At 41.3% G+C, this 19,190-nt stretch overlaps 1 protein-coding gene across 1 annotated transcript; it reads right to left on the bottom strand.

Annotated features, from left to right (window-relative positions):
• Positions 1-2,711: 2,711 nt before the first annotated feature.
• On the bottom strand, positions 2,712-13,288 carry TMED2 (transmembrane p24 trafficking protein 2). Its single transcript, XM_045534978.1, has 4 exons — positions 12,991-13,288; positions 11,360-11,552; positions 8,288-8,395; positions 2,712-4,256 (listed from the first exon to the last, which is right to left on the bottom strand). The coding sequence occupies exons 1-4, from the start codon at positions 13,168-13,170 to the stop codon at positions 4,132-4,134; spliced, it is 606 nt and encodes a 201-aa protein (XP_045390934.1). The 5' UTR covers positions 13,171-13,288; the 3' UTR covers positions 2,712-4,131.
• Positions 13,289-19,190: the final 5,902 nt, after the last annotated feature.

The following is a 19,190-nucleotide window of genomic DNA, read 5'->3' as shown; positions in this document are numbered from 1 at the left end:
TCTCCGCCAGTCGGAGGCAGGTGGCAGCACAACACCGCGTCCAGGCCAAAGGACAGCAGAGCTGGCTGGACTGGGCAGAGAAGTGTACCCCAGCCGCAGAGCCGCAGTTTGGTAGACGTGCAAAACAGGGCTGATGGTGGGGATCCAATGGCAGGTGCATAGTAAATGTTGGTTTACTCTCCAGGAAGTTATGATCAGCGTCCTAGACGAGAACGCTGTCTTCCCATTCCTGTGTTCACCATGGGCTCCTGGGCCATTCATTTGTCCACGCATACATTCATTCGGCAAGCTTCTATTGACCACTCATCATGGGCTGGGTTGAGGACATAACCCTCCCCCCAGCTATGTGCAAAGCTTGCTCCTGTTTGGGCTCAGAAAATGATTCCCCAAAATGGAGGCCTCAGAAGCACAAGTTTCTCTCTGACCGTTTCCTGCCCTCCCGTGTCTTCCCCCTCATGCTAAGGCTAGCCATAGAAATTAGAATCCCTCTTACCCAAGGAGGGTCATAGAAACCGGAACCTCCTTTTCTCCTAAGCCAGTCATTAAAACCTAAAAATACTGCTCTATAACTTTCCCTCGCCCTTCTGTGTAAAAACTGGCCATAAAGAAATTACCTAACCTACCTTGTTGTGATTGTAGGTCATAAGATCCCCATTCCAGAAAGGATCCTGGCACATACCTAGAAGGAAGGAATGCTGCACAGAGAGGCCAAGAAGAATTTGGACAGGCCTTGCTGGGTTTCCCCAGTCTGTTAGCATTAGATCACACTCTTTTTGTCTACACCGATGTCCATGCTTCATTGAACCTAAGCATAAAATGAATACTTTTCCCTGTGGTTCTAGGTAGTCATTCTGAAGGTTCCTGTGTCATGTAAAACCACAATCAAATAAACTTGTATGCCTTTTCTCCTATTAATCTGCCTTTTGTCAGTTGATTTTTCAGCAAACTTCAGAGGGCAAAGGGGACGTTTTCCCTTAATCCCTACACTCCTACAGCCCCCAGAATTTCTGAAATGTCACCTTCTCAGTGGTGCCTTCCTTTCCTAATCACTAAAACCCCTAGCCTGCTTCATTTCCCTCCTTAGCACTTACCAATAATATGCCATATAATTTACATATTTATTACATTCATCTCCTCCACTAAAAGATAAAACCCACAGTAATGGGGTCTTTTCTCTATTTTCTTTATCCCAGCGACTATAACTGTAGCACACAGTGGTCACTCAAATATTTGCGGGATGAATAAACAGGAATAAATAGTACTCATGCAGACCCTACTCATCTCAAACTAAATTAAGATAAAAGCCTGAGTCCTGAGAATAAAGAAAAAAAAAAAAAGATAAAAGCCTGAGGAAACATTTTCACCGACATACCCATCACATCCTCAAAACACCTCTGACAATTGTGATCTAAAGTGGGACAGAGGGCCAGGTGCAGTGGTTCATGCCTGTAATTCTAGCACTCTGGAAGGACAAGGCAGGAGAACTGCTTGAGCTCAGGAGTTTTTAGACCAGCCTGAGCAAGAGCAAGATCCCATCTCTACCAAAAATAGAAAAAACTAGCCAGACATGATGGCATGTGCCTGTAGTCCCAGGTACAGGGGAGGCCAAGGCAGGAGGATCGCTGGAGCCCAGGAGTTTGAGGTTTCTGTGAGTTATGATAGCACCACTGCACTCTACCCAGACTCTGTCTCAAAAAATAAAATAAAACGGGACAGACAGTTTTAAAAGTAAAGGCATGGGGAAACTGCATAGTTGTGTCTGCCTTTTTGGCTCTCCTACTTTTATTAGTCTTCTGAGCTTGGGACCCTTTCCAAGCCTGTTTCCTCAATTATAAAATGATTTCATCCAAGGTAATGGCCGTTTTGAGGCATAAATAAGATAGACCATGTAAAGTGCTTAGCACCAACTGAGGACATTACACAGTGCTCAATTAACAGCAGCTACTTTTGGCTGGGCGCAATGGCTCACGCCTGTAATCCTAGCACTCTGGGAGGCCGAGGCAGGTGGATCGCTCGAGGCCAGGAGTTCGTGACCAGCCTGAGCAAGAACAAGACCCCGTCTCTACTAAAAATAGAAATCTCTGGCCAACTAAAATATATATAGAAAAAAAAAAATTGGCCCGGGCATGGTGGCGCATGCCTGTAGTCCCAGCTACTCGGGAGACTGAGGCAGTAGGATCGCTTAAGCCCAGGAGTTTGAGGTGTTTGAGGTTGCTGTGAGCTAGGCTGACGCCACGGCACTCACTCTAGCCAGGCCAACAAAGCGACACTCTGTCTCAAAAAAAAAAAAACAGTAGCTACTTTTGTTACTAGCATGCCCTTAATGAAGCAGCAGAGGAGGAACAATTTAGATAGACAGAGATCTTGTCTCCGGTTTCACTTTCACTCTATGTGGGGGCCTTGGGCAAATCGTTAATCTCTCTTAAACCTATTTCCCACATCCATAAACCAGGAGGCTGAGTGAAAATAATTCAAACTTTTTTCCCCTCCAAATAAAAAAAATGCATAAGGTTTTAACACCAACCCATCTGAGTTTCCCGTGTGGAAACTAAAATTTGGTTCCTGTTTCCTATCCTCAGGTTTATAAAAATAAAAAGGAACAGGCATAATTACTCAGAAAACATGGACATGTCTCATTTCAAGTAAGAACAGAAAGTTGCTATTTAACAAATGAGAATTAACCATCAATATATAAAACACAGAGTACTGACTGTTTTTAAAAAGAACTGTTTATTCACTGAACCTGGGGCATATTAGATATACAACCAATTTTAAATTTACATCTTTTAATTCAATTTTCAAGTGTTTTCACACAAACACACAAATTGGCAAGCAACAGTTATCCTAAGGTGAAACAGTCACCTTATCAATAAACTGTTGCAAGTATTTTTACCCAAGGTTGAAAAATTGTTTAACCTGAACATGAAAACCTGTAACAAATTTAAATTAATTATATAAAAGTCATTACTTTTCATTTTCCCCTTGCAAAGATCCGAAAAAAATGTACAAGTAACTAATATACATCAGTCACAACATAATCCTGGATCATCCCCACACCAAAACCAGAGGCTCCTTTAATTTTAAACCCATCATCAGAGACCAAGAGAAAGTCATTTCACTTTATACAAAACAAAATTCACATGTGCCAAAAAAAAAAAAAAATCCAAGAGAAACAAAAACAAAAACCCTAGTGCTGACACTGATGTTCAGTGCCCTCGTCAGTGGCTCAAAGGCCACTGATCAAAAATAAAATAGTGGCTGTATATCACTGCTATGAAATCCAAGAGGCTTTAACCCTTTGGTATCAGAAATCCAGATTTTTCCAATTCCGTGAATGCACACTTCCTACGTGCCAAGAGTGGGAAGAGTGGATGTGCCAGCGTAGAAGGAAAATGAGCTACCGTTCACTGGAGCACCCGGCGTACTGGCTTTAACAGAGGCTTCTCAGAAGGTTAGGCACAAACCAAAAAAAATGGTTATTAGCTGCTTGTGTCTTCAATTTAAATGGAGGTGACTGAGTCCTAAGGTTCAATGTAAAAATTTATGGGGGAAAATGTATACTGGGGCAAGCCTTACCTTTAAAGGAAAAACAAGGTAACAAAGTATAAAAGTACCCAACCTGGTATCATACTCCAGTCAGAGAGCTCTGTCATTAGGATGGGTAGAAAACGTTAAGATTCAGACTGTTGCTTCTTATAAGGACTCAACACAATGAATCTTTAATGATTTGAACCACAGGATGAGGAAATCCAAAGAACGCAGTCATTTTAGTAAAGTACTATCAGGCTTTGTACTGACTTCCTGAACAAACTGCATTTTATTATAAAAACAAAAGGAAAAAGAGACATAATAAAGACTATACTCCTATATTTCATTTACAGTGTTTGAGTTCTGGAAGGACTTGTATAATGGAGGCAGCATTCAAATAAGAAATTATGCCAATCAAATGTCAAATTTTCACTATAACTTTCCTAAAAAGGTATTTTCCCCCAAAATCTATTAATCACAAAGAAACAGAAGCTGTGAATGTACAGTTCAGAAAATAAAAATGTAGAAACTAATGACATTATTGTGACCAAGGTGTTTGGTAAACAGTGAATTATGAGTTTGGGATCATCAGAAAAAGGCTTTTTAAACAACCCTCCGGACTTCAAAAAATCTCTTCAGGTAGTAGATCTGTCCCAATGTCATGGCAACTAGAACAAGAGCTTCAAAGAAGGACCAAAGGACCACTCTGCTGTTTGTGTTGTCATTGACTGTTGAGGACAAACAAACAAACAAATTTTAACAACTCCCCCCAAAAAAGCATAGGCATCATAAATTATCTCCTTGTCTTTACTCTGCATGAAAGTAATATCTTGCACACCATTTACAGTATAAATGCTACTCAACTGCCAAAGGAATTACTTCTCTTAAAACCCATCGTTAAGTTGAATATAAAGTTGAAAAGGCATTTAATACGTCTAACCTACTGAACATCATAGCTTAGCCTAGCCTACCTTAAACGTGCTCAGAACACTTACATTACCCTACAGTTGGGCAAAAGCATCTAACAAAGGCTATTTTATAATAAAGTGTTGAATATCTCATATAAAATATTGAACACTGTACTGAAGGTAAAAAAGAGAATGGTTGTATGGGTACTTGAAGTACGGTTTCTACTGAATGGGTACCACTTTTGCACCATCATAAAATCAAAAAATTTTTAAGTTGAAACATCATAAGTTGCAGACCATCTGTACTCTAAATAATGTTGTTTTGTCCCCAAGCAACTCAACATATTCAAAAGTAGAGATTTTTAGATTTAAAAGGGACCTTAAAAATTAGCTGAATATATAGCCAAACCCATTCTGCTCATATATGGGGAACGGAGAAGGAAAATAACTTGCTTAAGGTCACACTTCTAGGGTTAAAACCCAATCCAACCTTCCTTCTCCCTCACTACTGTAATGTCCTACATTATAATCCTTTTGGCCAAGTCAGAAAACTAGTTTAAAAAAAATTAAGGGATTATTTCAACATCACAGTTATCCAAAAAGCAATATTTACCAAGTCAAAATATGGCAATCTAAATATTTATTCAACAAATATTTATTGAGCACCTAATATGTACTTGGCATTTGTTCTAGATGACAGAGGTTTCTCAGTTACATGGACCAATACTGGCAGTTACTACTAGACTGTTAAAACACAAGACATTTATCCCACTCTCCAGCTAAGGATTTGATCCTTACAATAAAAGCTATGACTATCTATCTACTCTGCTCAATCTGTAACATTCAAGTTTCCAGTCAAACTCTTAAAAACCCTTAACTTCTTAAAATTACTATGTAGTTTTTTATTTTTATGCAAATGGTCAATATTAAAACAATTACAATTAGCCATATAACAGTATTAATCAGCTGAATAAGTGACTGCTATATTTTTAGATCTATGTATATCATTTATAAAAAGATTAATTAGGCTGGGCATGGTGGCTCACACCTATAATCCCAGCACTTTGGGAGGCCAAGGTTGGAGGATTGCTTGAGCCCAGGAGTTTGAGACCAGCCTGGACAACATAGCAACACCCCATCTCTACAGAAGAAATAAAAATAAATTAGCCAGTAGCAGGGGCACGTTGACTGTACTCCTAGCTACTCAGGAGACTGAAGCAGGAGAATTGCTTAAGCCCAGGATTTTGAGGTTACGGTGAGCTATGATCATGTCACTGCATTCCAGCCTAGCCAACAGAGTGAAACTCTGTCTCTATTTAAAAAAAAAAAAAAGACAAAACAAAAAAGATTAACTAGAAATGTAATAGCTACTATACTAATGATCACTCAATAAGAAGTGAAAAGCAATTAACAGGTTTCCAAGAGCATAACTTAAAATTACTTAAAAGCTGTGTGATTTTTTCCAGAGTAAAAGTAGACACATGCTGAAAAAAAAACATTAACTAGAAGTCCAGAAACCACCAAAATTTTAGTACTAATTCCATGACATGAACTTTACTTCTGCTAAAGACTTAGTAACAAATTTCTAGCATAACGTGAATGACTATCATTTTAAGGTTGTGTCTGAAAGGGGACTGGTTGAATAAATACTTCAAAATAGTAAGACACCATTAAAAGATGCTTTAGAGACACAGAAAAATGCTTTTCTTGAAGTGACACAGCTACTCAGGAAGCTGAGGTGGGAGGACTGCTTGAGCCCAGGAGTTCAAAGCTACAGCTCGCTATGATGGCAACTGTGAATAGCCTCTGTACTCCAGCCTGAGCAAAACAGCAAAATCCTTCATCTCTTCAAAAAAAAAATATATATACACACACACACATACACACCACACTCACACAGCTTTACTCATTTATGTTAAAATTCCTATTTCTCAGGAAAAAAACAGGCTAAAAGAAAACAGACTTAAATGTTGACAGTGATTATCTTAAATGGCAGACTATGAGTGATTTCGATTTCTTTAAGGTTGTATTTTCCAAATTTTCTTACGGAATATGGTAACCCTTTTTTCCCTAATTATAAAAGTTTATTATACTTGAGAAATATCATCTTCCACATGATCTCTTACTTATGCATATGAAAAATATTTCTCATCTTGTACTTGTAGGAAAATGTATCTTTAAGTTAAAACAGAACACGCTGAAGCATAATGACATAGGAATGTAGCCACATAGGAAAGTGGGTATATAAGACTGTGCTCATGCCACTCACATATTAGCCTAATCTAGAAGCAACACAGTATTATTACAACACTGTAGTAAAGAGAAAGTCTCTTATGTCTATGTCTGAGGAGCGGGTGTTGTAGGAAAATGTACAAAAACCAAACAACATTGTGGGAACGATTTAATTTGCAAAATTAAACTTAATACCTGAAAATTCAGTTCTAGAAATTGTTAACACTTTTACTAAACATAAATACATACTAAGCCCATTATTTGTGAAACAAATATGAAGAGTATCTCCCAACAAATTAAGGGTGAGAAAACAAGGCTGGAAGTCCCTACAGGCTGGAAGACGTGCTTCCTCTGGCTGATGTGTTTCCAAGAACTTCCTATAACTTTAAAGCCATCTGGTCTGAACTAGCTAAAACTGCAAAGCAATGGAAGCCCTTAACCCTCTTAGTTCAGTACCCTTCTAACCCCAGAATGGCCTGACCCCATGTGGGAGCAAGGTAACCAACAAATGGGTCCCCACAAGGTAAGAGAAAAAAGGCGGAGATCCCAGAGGGTGAGGAGGTTAAGAGTGGAGGCAAGGAGAAGGGATGGTGAGGGAGAGGCTAGTGTGTGTGTAGTTAAGTCCATTTCATACTCCACTCCCAAAAAAGTGGTGGTGGGGAGGGGGTTCTCCAGTCTCTTACCCACATACCTCATCTTGCCAAGGGCGGGTAACACCTGTGCTCTAGGTCCTGAAGGCTCAGAGTAGAAAAAATAGATGTAAGAGTGGAAAGAACAGAAACCACAACTTTAAGAATTCAAGTGTGTTTATCTCCTTGAGTCACTCTTCTCTCCACTCCCTATTCCAGCTCAGAACAAACATTCCTGATATAAAATCAACCTGCACTTACAAACAAGAGCTTGTTTCCAGTGAGATCTACTCCCAAGAACTACTTGGAGGATTAAAGACAATGAACAACCAATGTGGGCCTGGACCTAATAAATGGTATTTGGTCTACATGTCGATATGGTACCTTTTCATTTTAAATGCAAAAGCATAGTATTTAATGCTCTATCATGTACTAAATGGACTTTCGCATCCTACAAGATTCCAATAATCACTATTTACACAGAAAAATACTTTCCAAGTTCCCAGCTTACAAACTTGAGAACCCAAACTGATCTTCACCTAGTGACCTGCCTATACATTTTGGTGTTTTCTATTCCATTTTAGACAAAAGGTTACATCTCAGCAAATATGTTAATATTAATCACACTGGCATATAAGTTTCAGGGATGTGACTAAAAAACCACCATAATACCCATTTACAATGTTTTCCCCTTCTGGTTTAAGAAAACTATTAGCTTATTCCTTAGCTGACCATATATTTAAAAAGAAAAACCTCTTAAAAGCTTGTGCTGACTCTAAATAGCATATCTGGTTTAGAAGGAACATCCCAATAATAAACTACAAAGCTTTACAAATGGATATACTCAAAAAATATCTTTGTGTAGGTGCATTTTTAAAGTCAATGCTTTAGCATGGTGTTTACAAAATTTCCAAATGAGGAAAACACAAGCTGTCGGGTAATCCCACCTTCACCACCAGACACTGCTGCAAAGTTAAGGCGTCAACTTACTGGCTCTGTGTATCCTCTCCCGGACTTCCATGTACTCCTGTTCGTGCTTTACTGCTGTCATCGCCACTGCTAGCTCATTGATCATTTCTTCTAGCTTGTTCTGGTGAGCTACAGAAGGATTTGAAAACAGATTAGCACAAATTTGGCAATCCCTTTTTGAAAACTACTGATTAAATTAGAACAAAATTCCTCAGAGAAGGCATACAAAACAAGCTATTTTTAGAAATGGCTCAGATATCAATTTGGACCACTGATGTGAACCACTGATGACAATTTAATTCTCAAAACATTTTTTTAAAGTCCATTCCAGTATTCCAGAAACTCCTTTCAGACTAAGAAACTATACAGTGCTTACTAACCAAAAGAAAACAATTAACCCTAAGAAATTGCTCATGAATTGCTGCTGTTCACTCTACTGATTACTAACTACAGAGTAGTAAAACATCGAAGGATAAAAAAACAGCACGAAATAAATATTTAATATATGTATTTTTAAAAACCTAGTCCTACAAATAATAAAACCTACCCTTAAGAGTCACATAACTTTAATGTTAATTTAGGAGCAGCACCAAAACTGACTTTTAAACTCTATGAAGCCAAGCAGGGAAAACCAGTAAGACACTCTTGGGAAAAGCCACAGCAACTCGAACATTCTTCTGTGACAGTCATAGCAAGGGCTTCACTACAGTGAGGAACAGCAGGCAATGTAAGTAAAGAGACAAGCTCACAGCTGCACAAAGTTTTCAACCAGGTATCCTCTTTAACCAAAAATAAGTACAAGGCACTGCTCTGAAGAGTAAGCATATGTTTCCAGGTGGTGCTGTATTATGACAACGAACAAACAAGCAGCACAAGGGAAAATTCCCAGGGGTGGGGTGGGGTAATCTCTTCATCTCTGCCCAAGACTGGGCCTCATCTGGGATTCTAGATTACCACAAATAATCCTCAATTTCTTAGGAGAAGCCAAAGGACCTTATCACTAAAGGTAGTTGAACTGGAATCACAAGTCATCCCTTACCAGTTTCCCTTTGGAAGCCCCGTGCACTACATGGAAACTTTACAGCAGGGTTTCTGAGGAATGGCACTGTTGACATTTTGGACCAAATGTTGCTGTGTGTGTGTTGTGGGGAGCTATGTGATGTATTGAAGGATATTTAGCAGAATCCATGGCCTCCAGTCCCTACATGCCAGTAGCACCTACCCACCCAGTCTTGAGAATCCAAAATGTCTCCAGATATTGCCAAATGTCCCCTGGGGGGCAAAGATCATCCCAACTTGAGAACCACTGCTTTAGAGGATAGCTTGATTGGACAGGTCCCATTCACTGACATTAATAAGCAAAAGCAAGAATTTTAGATGATGTGTTAAAGGATTAAGAAGTTTAACATTCACATTCATCAGCCAACATTTTCTAACTATTTAAATAGGACCAATTTCCAGAAAATGAACAAGAAAAAGTCCTTCAAGACTCCTTATTCTCTTGAGAATTAGCCAAGTCCTACCCTGTAAATGGCCTAAAAAATGAGCACAGAAATTACTAAGTAGTATGATTCTCTAAACTATAAACATTTCAGAATATAACCAAACATTTCCCCTTCTTTATGTTAGTACTCTACTAACTGCTGAATATCTGGGACAAACATTATCATGCTAATAAAATACTATGGAATGTGTTGAACAACTGCTACCTTCCAAAACTCCTGGCATGCACTGTGGCAAAAAAAAACAAACACACACCAAATGTGTTGGCTCCTGGTAAGAACCAATCAGGGTTCACTACCGGTCAGCTGAGCAATAAAAAATCTAACTGTAACATATGGCCAAAAGAATTTTTGTCATCATATCTATCCATGGCTCCTAGAACTGCATTTCATATCCAACCAAGCTTCAAGTTAGAAACTTTTTTTTTCTAGGAGGCTTTTCTAGGATAGAAAATTTAATAATGGTAAAACAAGCCTACAAGATACTTTCTACAAAGTCAAAGGCACTATTTGCTATTAGCTATGTTTAATTACAACTTTTACTTGCCCACTTATAATTGAATCTCTCCATCCTTTGGTATGCATTTTAAAGAACAAAGATGTTACTATTGTACCAAAATGTCAATCACTGTGTTCTCAGTACCATTAATTTAAAATAATCTAAGCTGGGCACAGTGGCTCACGCTGGTAATGCTAACACTCTGCAAGTCTGAGGCAGGAGGATCGCTTGAGGCCAGGAGTTTGAGATCAGCCTCAGCAATAGTGAGATCTCATCTCTACAACAAAATAGAAAAATTAGCTGGGTGTGCAGGCACACATCTATACTCCCAGCTACTTGGGAGCCTGAAGCAGGAAGATCGCTTGACCCCAGGAGTTTTAGGTTGCTGTGAGCTATGAAAATGCCAGCTGCACTCTAGCCCAGGCAACAGAGCAAGACCTTGTCTCAAAAATAAAATAAAATAAAATAACCTATATCTCCTGTAAACCAGATTAAAAACCACCAAAAAATAATGTAATTAATTGTAGGGTTTTCTTAAGACAAAAAACACTCTTGTGCCAACAAGCTGAGGTTAGAAAAAAGAAAAGCAGAAATTAGACATTAGCAAACAAAAAGATGCAAAAAGACAGGATACTGTCAAAAAACAATTCACATACCATCCCAGGTATCTCCACCACCTACAGAAAAGCATAAAATATAAACACAAAAAAAAACAACAAAAAGTTTAGCTAAACTAGTCATGTACACAAAGGAGCAAATAAAGATGTACATACCAGGATTAGCAGATAAACAGAACAACCGTACTGAGATACATGTAACCTAGATGCTCACAAGTGCACAAAAGGACTAAGAAAATCTGTCCGAAAGGGCAACCATAAAGAATGAAAAAATAAACATTAACTTCCACAAACTTTGTTAATTAGGAGGCTTGCATAAATAAAAAGCATATTCCACAAAAGGTTTTTGGTTTTAAGGACAGTGAATGAACCTGGAATAAGAAAAAAATAAGTACTCTATTCAGATGTGTAAAAATGTATAGAATTAAAATTAGCTCTTCGGATGTGACATAAATCTTCTGAATGGTCACCTCACCTTCTGTTTCCATGTCTTGTCCTTTTGGAGCCTCCCCAATATCAATGGTGAACATCACTATCTTTGGAGTCATGGTGGACATCCTGTTACTAAAACAAAACTTATATATTCCATCCATGTGAGCAGCAAATGTGTATTTCCCACTGGACTCTCGATCTCCTTTATAAATTCCTTTATTATCAGGTCCTGTAATCTGGAAGCAGCAGAGAAACACAAAAAACGTCATGAAAGATTTAGCATCATAAACTTTCTATCCATTGGCAGTAGGAAATTCACTAAGAATATGTAACTTTCACTTAGCTCCACTTCAGTAACAGTGACCACTTTGGACTGAATTCTTCCACATAATAAAACAAGGGTGGGCTAGATCGCTCTCTAAAGCACCTTTCAGTTCTGACTACTTTTATGTCTTATTTGTTCAATTTAAACATAAACCCCTCGAAAACTGAAACCGCACCTTACACATGGTCTCCAACTGGCCTAATATAACCAACAAACATGCAAACATGGCTGATATCAAACCTTAAGGAAAAACAAAAAACTTTTTATGGATTTCCCGATTACTGCCAAACAGCGAAGGAATCTGCTTTATCTAAGATGCCTGAAGGCTTAAAGACTAGACTGGAAATTAGGAGATTCAAATTCTCATCCCCGTCTGCTACAAATCAGATGTTAGGCTGTGGTCAAGTTTCCCTTTTAAACCTTGTCACCTGTAAAACTTGAAGACTGGAAAGGGTGATATGTAAGTTCTCAGCTAATTCTAACTCTCTTCGATCCATCATCCCCTTATTTTTGCATTTCACCTGTAGTGTGTAGCTTGTGCCCAGCTCTACTGACATACACTTGTCAAATGGAAAATCCTTAGATTCAATTAGTCACGCTAGCAGGTGAGTTAAAATATTAATTTCATTTGGTTTCCTAAAAAAAAAAAATAGCAACAAATCATTTTTTTGGTTTGAAAAAAGATATAGGTGGAGATCAAGGGACTGTTTCATAATTTCCTGTTTCTCCAGATACTTCACTGCAATCCTTGCCCCTAAAATGCATGACCCCACTCCACATCTCTCCTAGGCAGAGAGGACTAAATGATGACCCTCTTGTAAAAGTGGGTAAACATTAAGGTTCTTTTCACGAAAAATAATCACAACGCAAAAATCAGCCTAGCATTTCTCAATAGCTTTCCATCTACTTTTCCAAAAGTTTCCATGCCACGTTCCAACATTAATCCGTAACGCGAAGGAAAGCAGCTGCTGACCGGATCGAGACCTGCCACCAGCTAACCGCGACTGCGAAGCGCCTTCGGACCCCGGAGCGGACACGCGGCGCCCGGGTGACAAAGCTCGGCGAGAGGTTCCAATGGGAACCTGTCGTTCAAGATGAGAACCCCAGGAAACTACGCAATGGCTGCGTATCCCGAACGGATTCTGAAGCCCGGAATACGGACAAGCGGCGGGAAACAGGGCCGTTAGGGGGTCGCCGGGACGGGAGGAGGGTGGCGGCCTGGGCTCCTCTAGGACTCGGACAGCGGCCGCCAGGCCCTCTGCCCCGGAAGGCCCCGCGCGGGCCCCGGGCGCCGCTAACCCCCGAGCGGCCGCGCGACCCCGCCTCGGCCGCGGGCAGCGCGCCCGCACCTCCACGTCGATGTCCAGGAAGCCGCCCTCGGCCACCTCGAAGATGAGGCCCATCTTGGTGCCCGAGGTGACCCGCTCAAAGAAGCATTCCTCGGCGTGCGCGTCGATACTGACAAAGTAGCCCGAGGCCGTGGCCAGAAGAGCGGCCAGAAGCACCAACAGTTCAGCAAGCGTCACCATGGTGGGGCTGGGGCCGAAGCCAGGACCCAGACTGCGGCCACCAGAGGAGCCACCGCCGCCGCCGCCGCCCCGCAGCCTTCTCAGCCGCCACCGCTTCGGCTCCGCCCCTTCCGGCTGCGCCACCCGAGGGGGCTGATGCGGGCGCCGCGGATTGGCGGGCGCCGGCAGCTGCCACGTAACGGCCGTACGGCGGCCGCCGAGGGACACGACCGCTCCGCGCGGCCCGAGCCCGGACGGTGGCTCCAAAGGAACAAAAATCCTTGTCCCCAGCGCTTTCGTTTTCAAACTAAAGTTCACGTGGCCCTCCCAAGAAAGTGACAGTGTCCGGAAGCCTCCCCCGCCCGGCGTAATGCCCTCTTAGGATTGTCCGGGAAGATGGCGAAAGATCTGGAGGCAGCATAGGAGTGGGGGAAGGAGAGGTGGGGCCGAAGCCAAGGGTTTTGAGGTTTTATGTTGGCTTCTCCCTGCCCTTCTGGTTTCCCAGACTGGGGAGGAGCGTGAGGAAACCACCTGGGGTGCTGGAAATGCCTTCTGCCTTCACCCGAGTGATGGATACAAGGGGTGTTGACATGTTTTTTGAAAATGAAGATGCTATATACGTAAGACTAATGCACCTTATTTTACTGTATATATGTAATACCTACCCTAACTACAAAAAAATATTTGCCTGTTCAAATTCCTCAAAATTTGAATTCTCCCAGTTCCCCGAAGTCTTGGTGCCTCTCCATATCCCTTAGCCCCTTGCCAGCTGCTAAGACTGTCTTTTCACCCTTTGCCGCCTGGCATACTCCTACTCATCCCTCAAAACTCAAATGTCACTTCTTACATCTTCTCTAAAATGTTGCTAGACATCCTTCTGCCAAATACTGGTCTCTTCCTCTGTGCTTACAGTGCAGACTTGTTCCTCCTGAATTATAGTTATTTACTAGTCTGCCTCATTCGTAAGGCACCAGCCTTGTCACATGTACACAGGCCCTACCACAAGGCCACAAAAGACCCGACTCATTACGTGGTAATTGGGTTCATTGAACCCATCTGAGACTGAGGGGCCTGGGTTGCCACTCCACTTTTGCACATAGCTGTGTGACCTCGGTTGTTTTCCGTCACCTCCCTGGCCTCACTTTCCTCATCTGCAAAAGGGGGGTGACACCACGTGCCTTGCAAGTTTAAGCGATTATTTCTTCAGAGACCAATAGGCAATAGGGGGCAGTAGTGGCCCAATATCCAGTTTCCTGCCGCAGGTTTCCAGAACCAGGTGCAGCTGGGGTGATGAAGGCTTCCTGGTTATGACAATGTACACTGGACCCCTGAACCACGCAGGCAATCGGGGCGCTGACCCCTGCGCAGTCAAAAATCTACTTATAATTTTTGCCCAAAAACATAACTGCTAACAGTCTACAGCTGACTGATGACATAAACAGTGGATTCACACATATTTGGTATGTCATTTATGTTATATACTTATAATAAAGTATATCTTACAATAAAGTAAGCTAGAAAAACAAAAATGTTATTAAGAAATCCTAAGGAAGAGAAAATATATTTACTGTTCATTAAGTGGAAGTGGATCATCGTAAAGGTCTTCACCCTCATCTTCACATTGAGCAGGCTGAGAGGACAAGGGAGAGGGGGGGTTGGTCTCTGTCTCAGGGGTGGCAGGGCAGAAGAGCTGGGTGGAGGTCGTCAAAGGGGAGGCAGGAGAGGCAGGAGACTCAGTGTAACTTTTATTAAAAAGAATCTACGTGTAAGTGGAACCTCACAGTTCAAACCCATGTTGTTCAAGAGTCAACTGTATTATTGAGCTCAAGAGTTCTAGTAGTGGTCCCCTCCTTCCCCATCTTCCAGACTGGCAGGGGTCCTGCCTTCCCTGGCGGGTCAGTTCTGTAGTATGACTCTGGGTGCCATCACTGGAGGGAGACTCAGTCTAGAGCCTACTCCTCCAGCCTTTCCAACACATTTATAAGCCCCTATTTCTCCATAATGAATCTCTTTCTGCTGATAATACCTACAGAGGTTTCCTACTAAAGTAATGGATACAACCCCCCACTTTTTTTTAAAGAGACAGCATCTCTGTCTCTGTCATCGAGCCTAAAATGCAGAGGCACAATCAGTTCACCGCAACCTTGAACTCCTGGCCTCAGCAATCCTCCTGCCTCGGCCTCACAAAGTCCTGGGATTACAGATGTGGGCCACCATGCCTGGCCCACTTTCTTTTTTTGATACAGCCCTTCTGACTTCCCAAGAAATCCAACTGTAGAAAAACGCCAAGAACAATTTTGTTTTTATCTAGAAATTCAAAGTTAATTCTCATTTTTGAACTGAATAATATAATAACTCCATCTGTCAGGGATTAAAATATGGGCATTTAGCATCTTAGTGGAACACAAGGTAGTGTATATTGTAGGGTTTTATTATATAAATCAGGGGACCCACATTCAAATGCCTTCAGTGATCAGGCAGTTTATGTGAATGAGAGACGGCACTAGCTTAGGCAATAGGGAAGATGGAGGATTGTGGCAAACTGGAGCATAGATGCCATGGCTAAATACATTCAATTTCAATTTTTGAAAACACACTGGTGGTCAAACCAAAGATGCAGCCAGAAACCGTCTGTAACTTTATGTTTTATATTATAAAAGTAACTATGATATCTAAAATTGGAAAAGAGACAAAGGTAACTAATAACAGTACTATAAAATAACCATTATCAACCACTTGATATAGTTCTTTTCAGTTGGTTTGGTTTGGGGTTTTGTTTTTTTTTTTTGTTTTGTTTTTGGTAGCCTTGTTGTAGCCATAATTTTTCAATCAGGTGTCTTTCAACGTTGCTATTTCAGGATTGGACATCAAATTAAAGGATCACAGGCTCTCAGGACTTGACAGGTCACCCACAGGAAACATGCACATTTAAGGTTATCAACACAGATTGATTGGCATGAGGTCATGTGCCATCATGTGCATGAATACATCCAACATGACAAACAGTTGCCACATGTTGGATACTTAATATCTGATGGATGATGAACAAAGCTTTCAACTGGGGTCTGGCCCAGAACCAACCGTGGTCACTGAAGTGCAATACAAAATGGGCTGTCTCTCCTTCCCTCCCTTCTTTTCTTACTTCATTATTGAGATACAATTCACATGCCATAAAATTCATCCTTTAACAATGTATTAAAACTTAGGGGTCCCGAGGGCAATTCTAAGAGTATTATGTAGAGTTCCTCATCGGGTGATAAATTTACCAGTAAACTGAATAAAACCTGAATTAGCTGACGCCATTAATAATAGGTGCCTGTTGGAGGAAATATTTAAAGTAGTAAAATTATTCACCAGACCCTGTTCTAGCTGGAGGGAATACAGTGGTGAACAAGACAGGCAAGGACCCTGCCCTTGAGCTAACAATCTAATAGATGGTGAGACAGGCATTTGACAGTTAAGACCTTTGGTTGCGAACTTCACCTAAACTAGCATAAATAAAAGGGAATATATTGGCTCAAGGTTACTGAAAAGTCAAGACATAGGTCTTGAACTATCGCTCAGTTCTGCTTCCCTCCCTGTGAGCTTCATTCTCAGGCTCTCCGTGATGGCAAAAGGGTTGCCAGCAGGTCCAGTTTTCAGTTTCCAAATTCAAGAACAAATATTAATTAGAAAGAGCCCAGAAAATGTCTCATGGGGTCTCCTTGGCTCTGATTGGGTCACATGCCCATCCCAGGACCAATCAGTAACTGCAGAGAAATCCACTTCTCTGATTGGCCAGGCCTGGGGGTGGTGCCAACTCACCGGAAGCACGTGGACTGGGCGCAGAGAAAAGAGTGATTTCTCAAAGGAAAACCTATGTATTAATAGATGATTTACCAAAGGAAGGGTGAACTGTTGCTGGTGGGAGAAACCACAGATTAATAAATCAAATTTACAGAGATTGGCCTGTAATCCTAGCACTCTGGAAGGCTGAGGCCAGAGGATCCCTTGAGGTCAGGAGTTTGAGGTTGCAGTGAGCTGTGATGATGCCACTGCACTCTACCCAGGGTGACAGACTGAGACTCTGTCTCAAAAAAAAAAAAAACCCCACAAATTTACAGAGATACTAAGTCATTGCAGAAATAATACCAGCCACAACTTCAATCATTTAGTTATGAAAGGAAAGTCCTCCGCACTGTATTAGCATATAAGGTGTAGTCTAATCTAGAGTGGGAGCTAAAGAAGTGTCCCTTAGGAGAGCGACAGTTGAGCTGAGGCCCAAAGGATTGAGGACTAGAAAGGAAACAGGAGAGGAGTGGGACAGGAAACGAACTCCATCCAGACACTTAGAACTGAGGTGTGGAGACCCTCAGTTTGGAAAGACATTGGTATTTTTTACTTATTTTATTTTCCTTTAATTTACCCTTTCATGAAGTTATAACTTAGATACAATAAAATGCACACATCTTAAGTTACAGCTCAATGAACTTTTACATATGCACAAATCCCTGAATCCACTACCCAGACCAAGATATAAAAGATTTGCAGAACTTCCAGAAGGTTCCACTTGCCCATTCACAATCAATTGCCACCTCCCACACAAAGTAACCACTGTTCTGACTACTATCACTAGACTGGTTTGCATGCTTTTAAAATATCAACTTCATTGAGGTATACCTTACATATAATAAAATGTACCCATTTGAAATGTACAGTGTAATGCATTTTAGCAAATAGGTACATACATAATCACAATTCCAATCAAAATAGAAACATTTTCTTCACTCTGGAAAAGTTTCCTTGTGCCCCTTTGCACTCAGTCCCACTCTCACCTCCTGCCTCAGGCAACTGCTGCTCTGCATTCAGCCCCTGTAGCTTAGTTTTGCCTGTTCAAACATTTCATACAAAAGGAGCCGTACAGCGTGTACTCCCTTGTGTCCGGACCAGATTATTTCTCACTATATTATGCCTGTGAGAGTCATTCGTGCTGTTGCATATAGGAATCATTTGTTATTTTTCATTGCTGCATAGCATTTCACTGTATGAGTTTATTTCTCCATTCTACTACAGATGGACATTCAGCTTATTTCTTGTTCTGGATGATTTCTGAGTAAAGATGCTATGGATATTTTTCTCTCCTTTCTGTTGGGTTTAAATCTAGGGGTAGAATTGCTGGGTCATAGGGGAGGTATAAGTTTAGATTTAGTAAATACTGCCAGTGTCAGCCTAAATAGCAGAGAGGGGCCCTCGAAAAGAAAATGGTATTTATTTGGGAATAGGCACTGCACTGGGAATAGGCATACCACAGTAAACTATGTGCATATTCAGGGAGGTAAAGGAAGACAAAGGTTTTTAAAGGAAAATGAGGAGGATTACATGATTGGAGATAATTATCCTTGGCTACAAGGATCAAAAACAAGGATGGCGCCAGTGCAAGGCTGGACAGGCAGTTGTTGGGCAGATGTCCTTGCAGAAGTATTTTCTTGGGTAAGGTTGCAAGGGCCTTTGTGCAAGGTTGTGGTTTTTGCAGGGTCTTTAGGGATAGTTTTTATCAGGCATTTATGCATAAGACCCTCTCTTCATGGGCTTCCCTGGGCTCTATTTTTCAGATTTTTTTTGAAAACTGAAAAAGGGCTAGTGTGGTTAACATGTGGGGAACAAGAGATGATGAGGCTGAAGAAGGAGAAGGGCCAGATCCCTCCCCAACCCCAGCCCCTAACGAGCAATGGGAATCACGGGAAGGACTTAAGTCAGAAACTGACATGGGCAAAAGTACATTTTGGAAAGATGCACGGCTGCAGGGCGGCACCGCCAGCACACGCCAGCACACTCCCGGGCCCTGCTCTCGGCAGTGGTGGGCTGCGGCCTTCTGCCTTCCGCCTTTTTGCCTAATTTATAGGCAGGAACGGAAGTACTGGGCAGATGAGGATGCAACATGTTTTGGCTACTTTTCATAAAGTTGTGAGAACCAAAAATTGTGTTGATTTGCACAACATTGTTTAAAATACCTCATAAGGCCAGAGACAGTAGCTCTCAGCATTTGGGGAGGTCAAGGTGGG

This window comes from Lemur catta, chromosome 21, assembly GCF_020740605.2.
Source record: "Lemur catta isolate mLemCat1 chromosome 21, mLemCat1.pri, whole genome shotgun sequence".
NCBI lineage: Eukaryota > Metazoa > Chordata > Mammalia > Primates > Lemuridae > Lemur > Lemur catta.
The sequence above is the reverse complement of the archived record's forward strand: the minus strand, read 5'-3'. Positions and strand labels throughout refer to the sequence as shown.

Excerpts from the sequence above, each read along its gene's own strand:
- TMED2 (XM_045534978.1), bottom strand. The coding sequence starts at position 13,170 with ATGGTGACGCTTGCTGAACTGTTGGTGCTTCTGGCCGCTCTTCTGGCC. Across the intron at positions 11,553-12,990 it reads TCCTGGACATCGACGTGGAG|ATTACAGGACCTGATAATAA; the intron begins GTGCGGGCGCGC and ends TGCTGCTTCCAG. Across the intron at positions 8,396-11,359 it reads ACAAGACATGGAAACAGAAG|CTCACCAGAACAAGCTAGAA; the intron begins GTGAGGTGACCA and ends ATCCTTCTGTAG.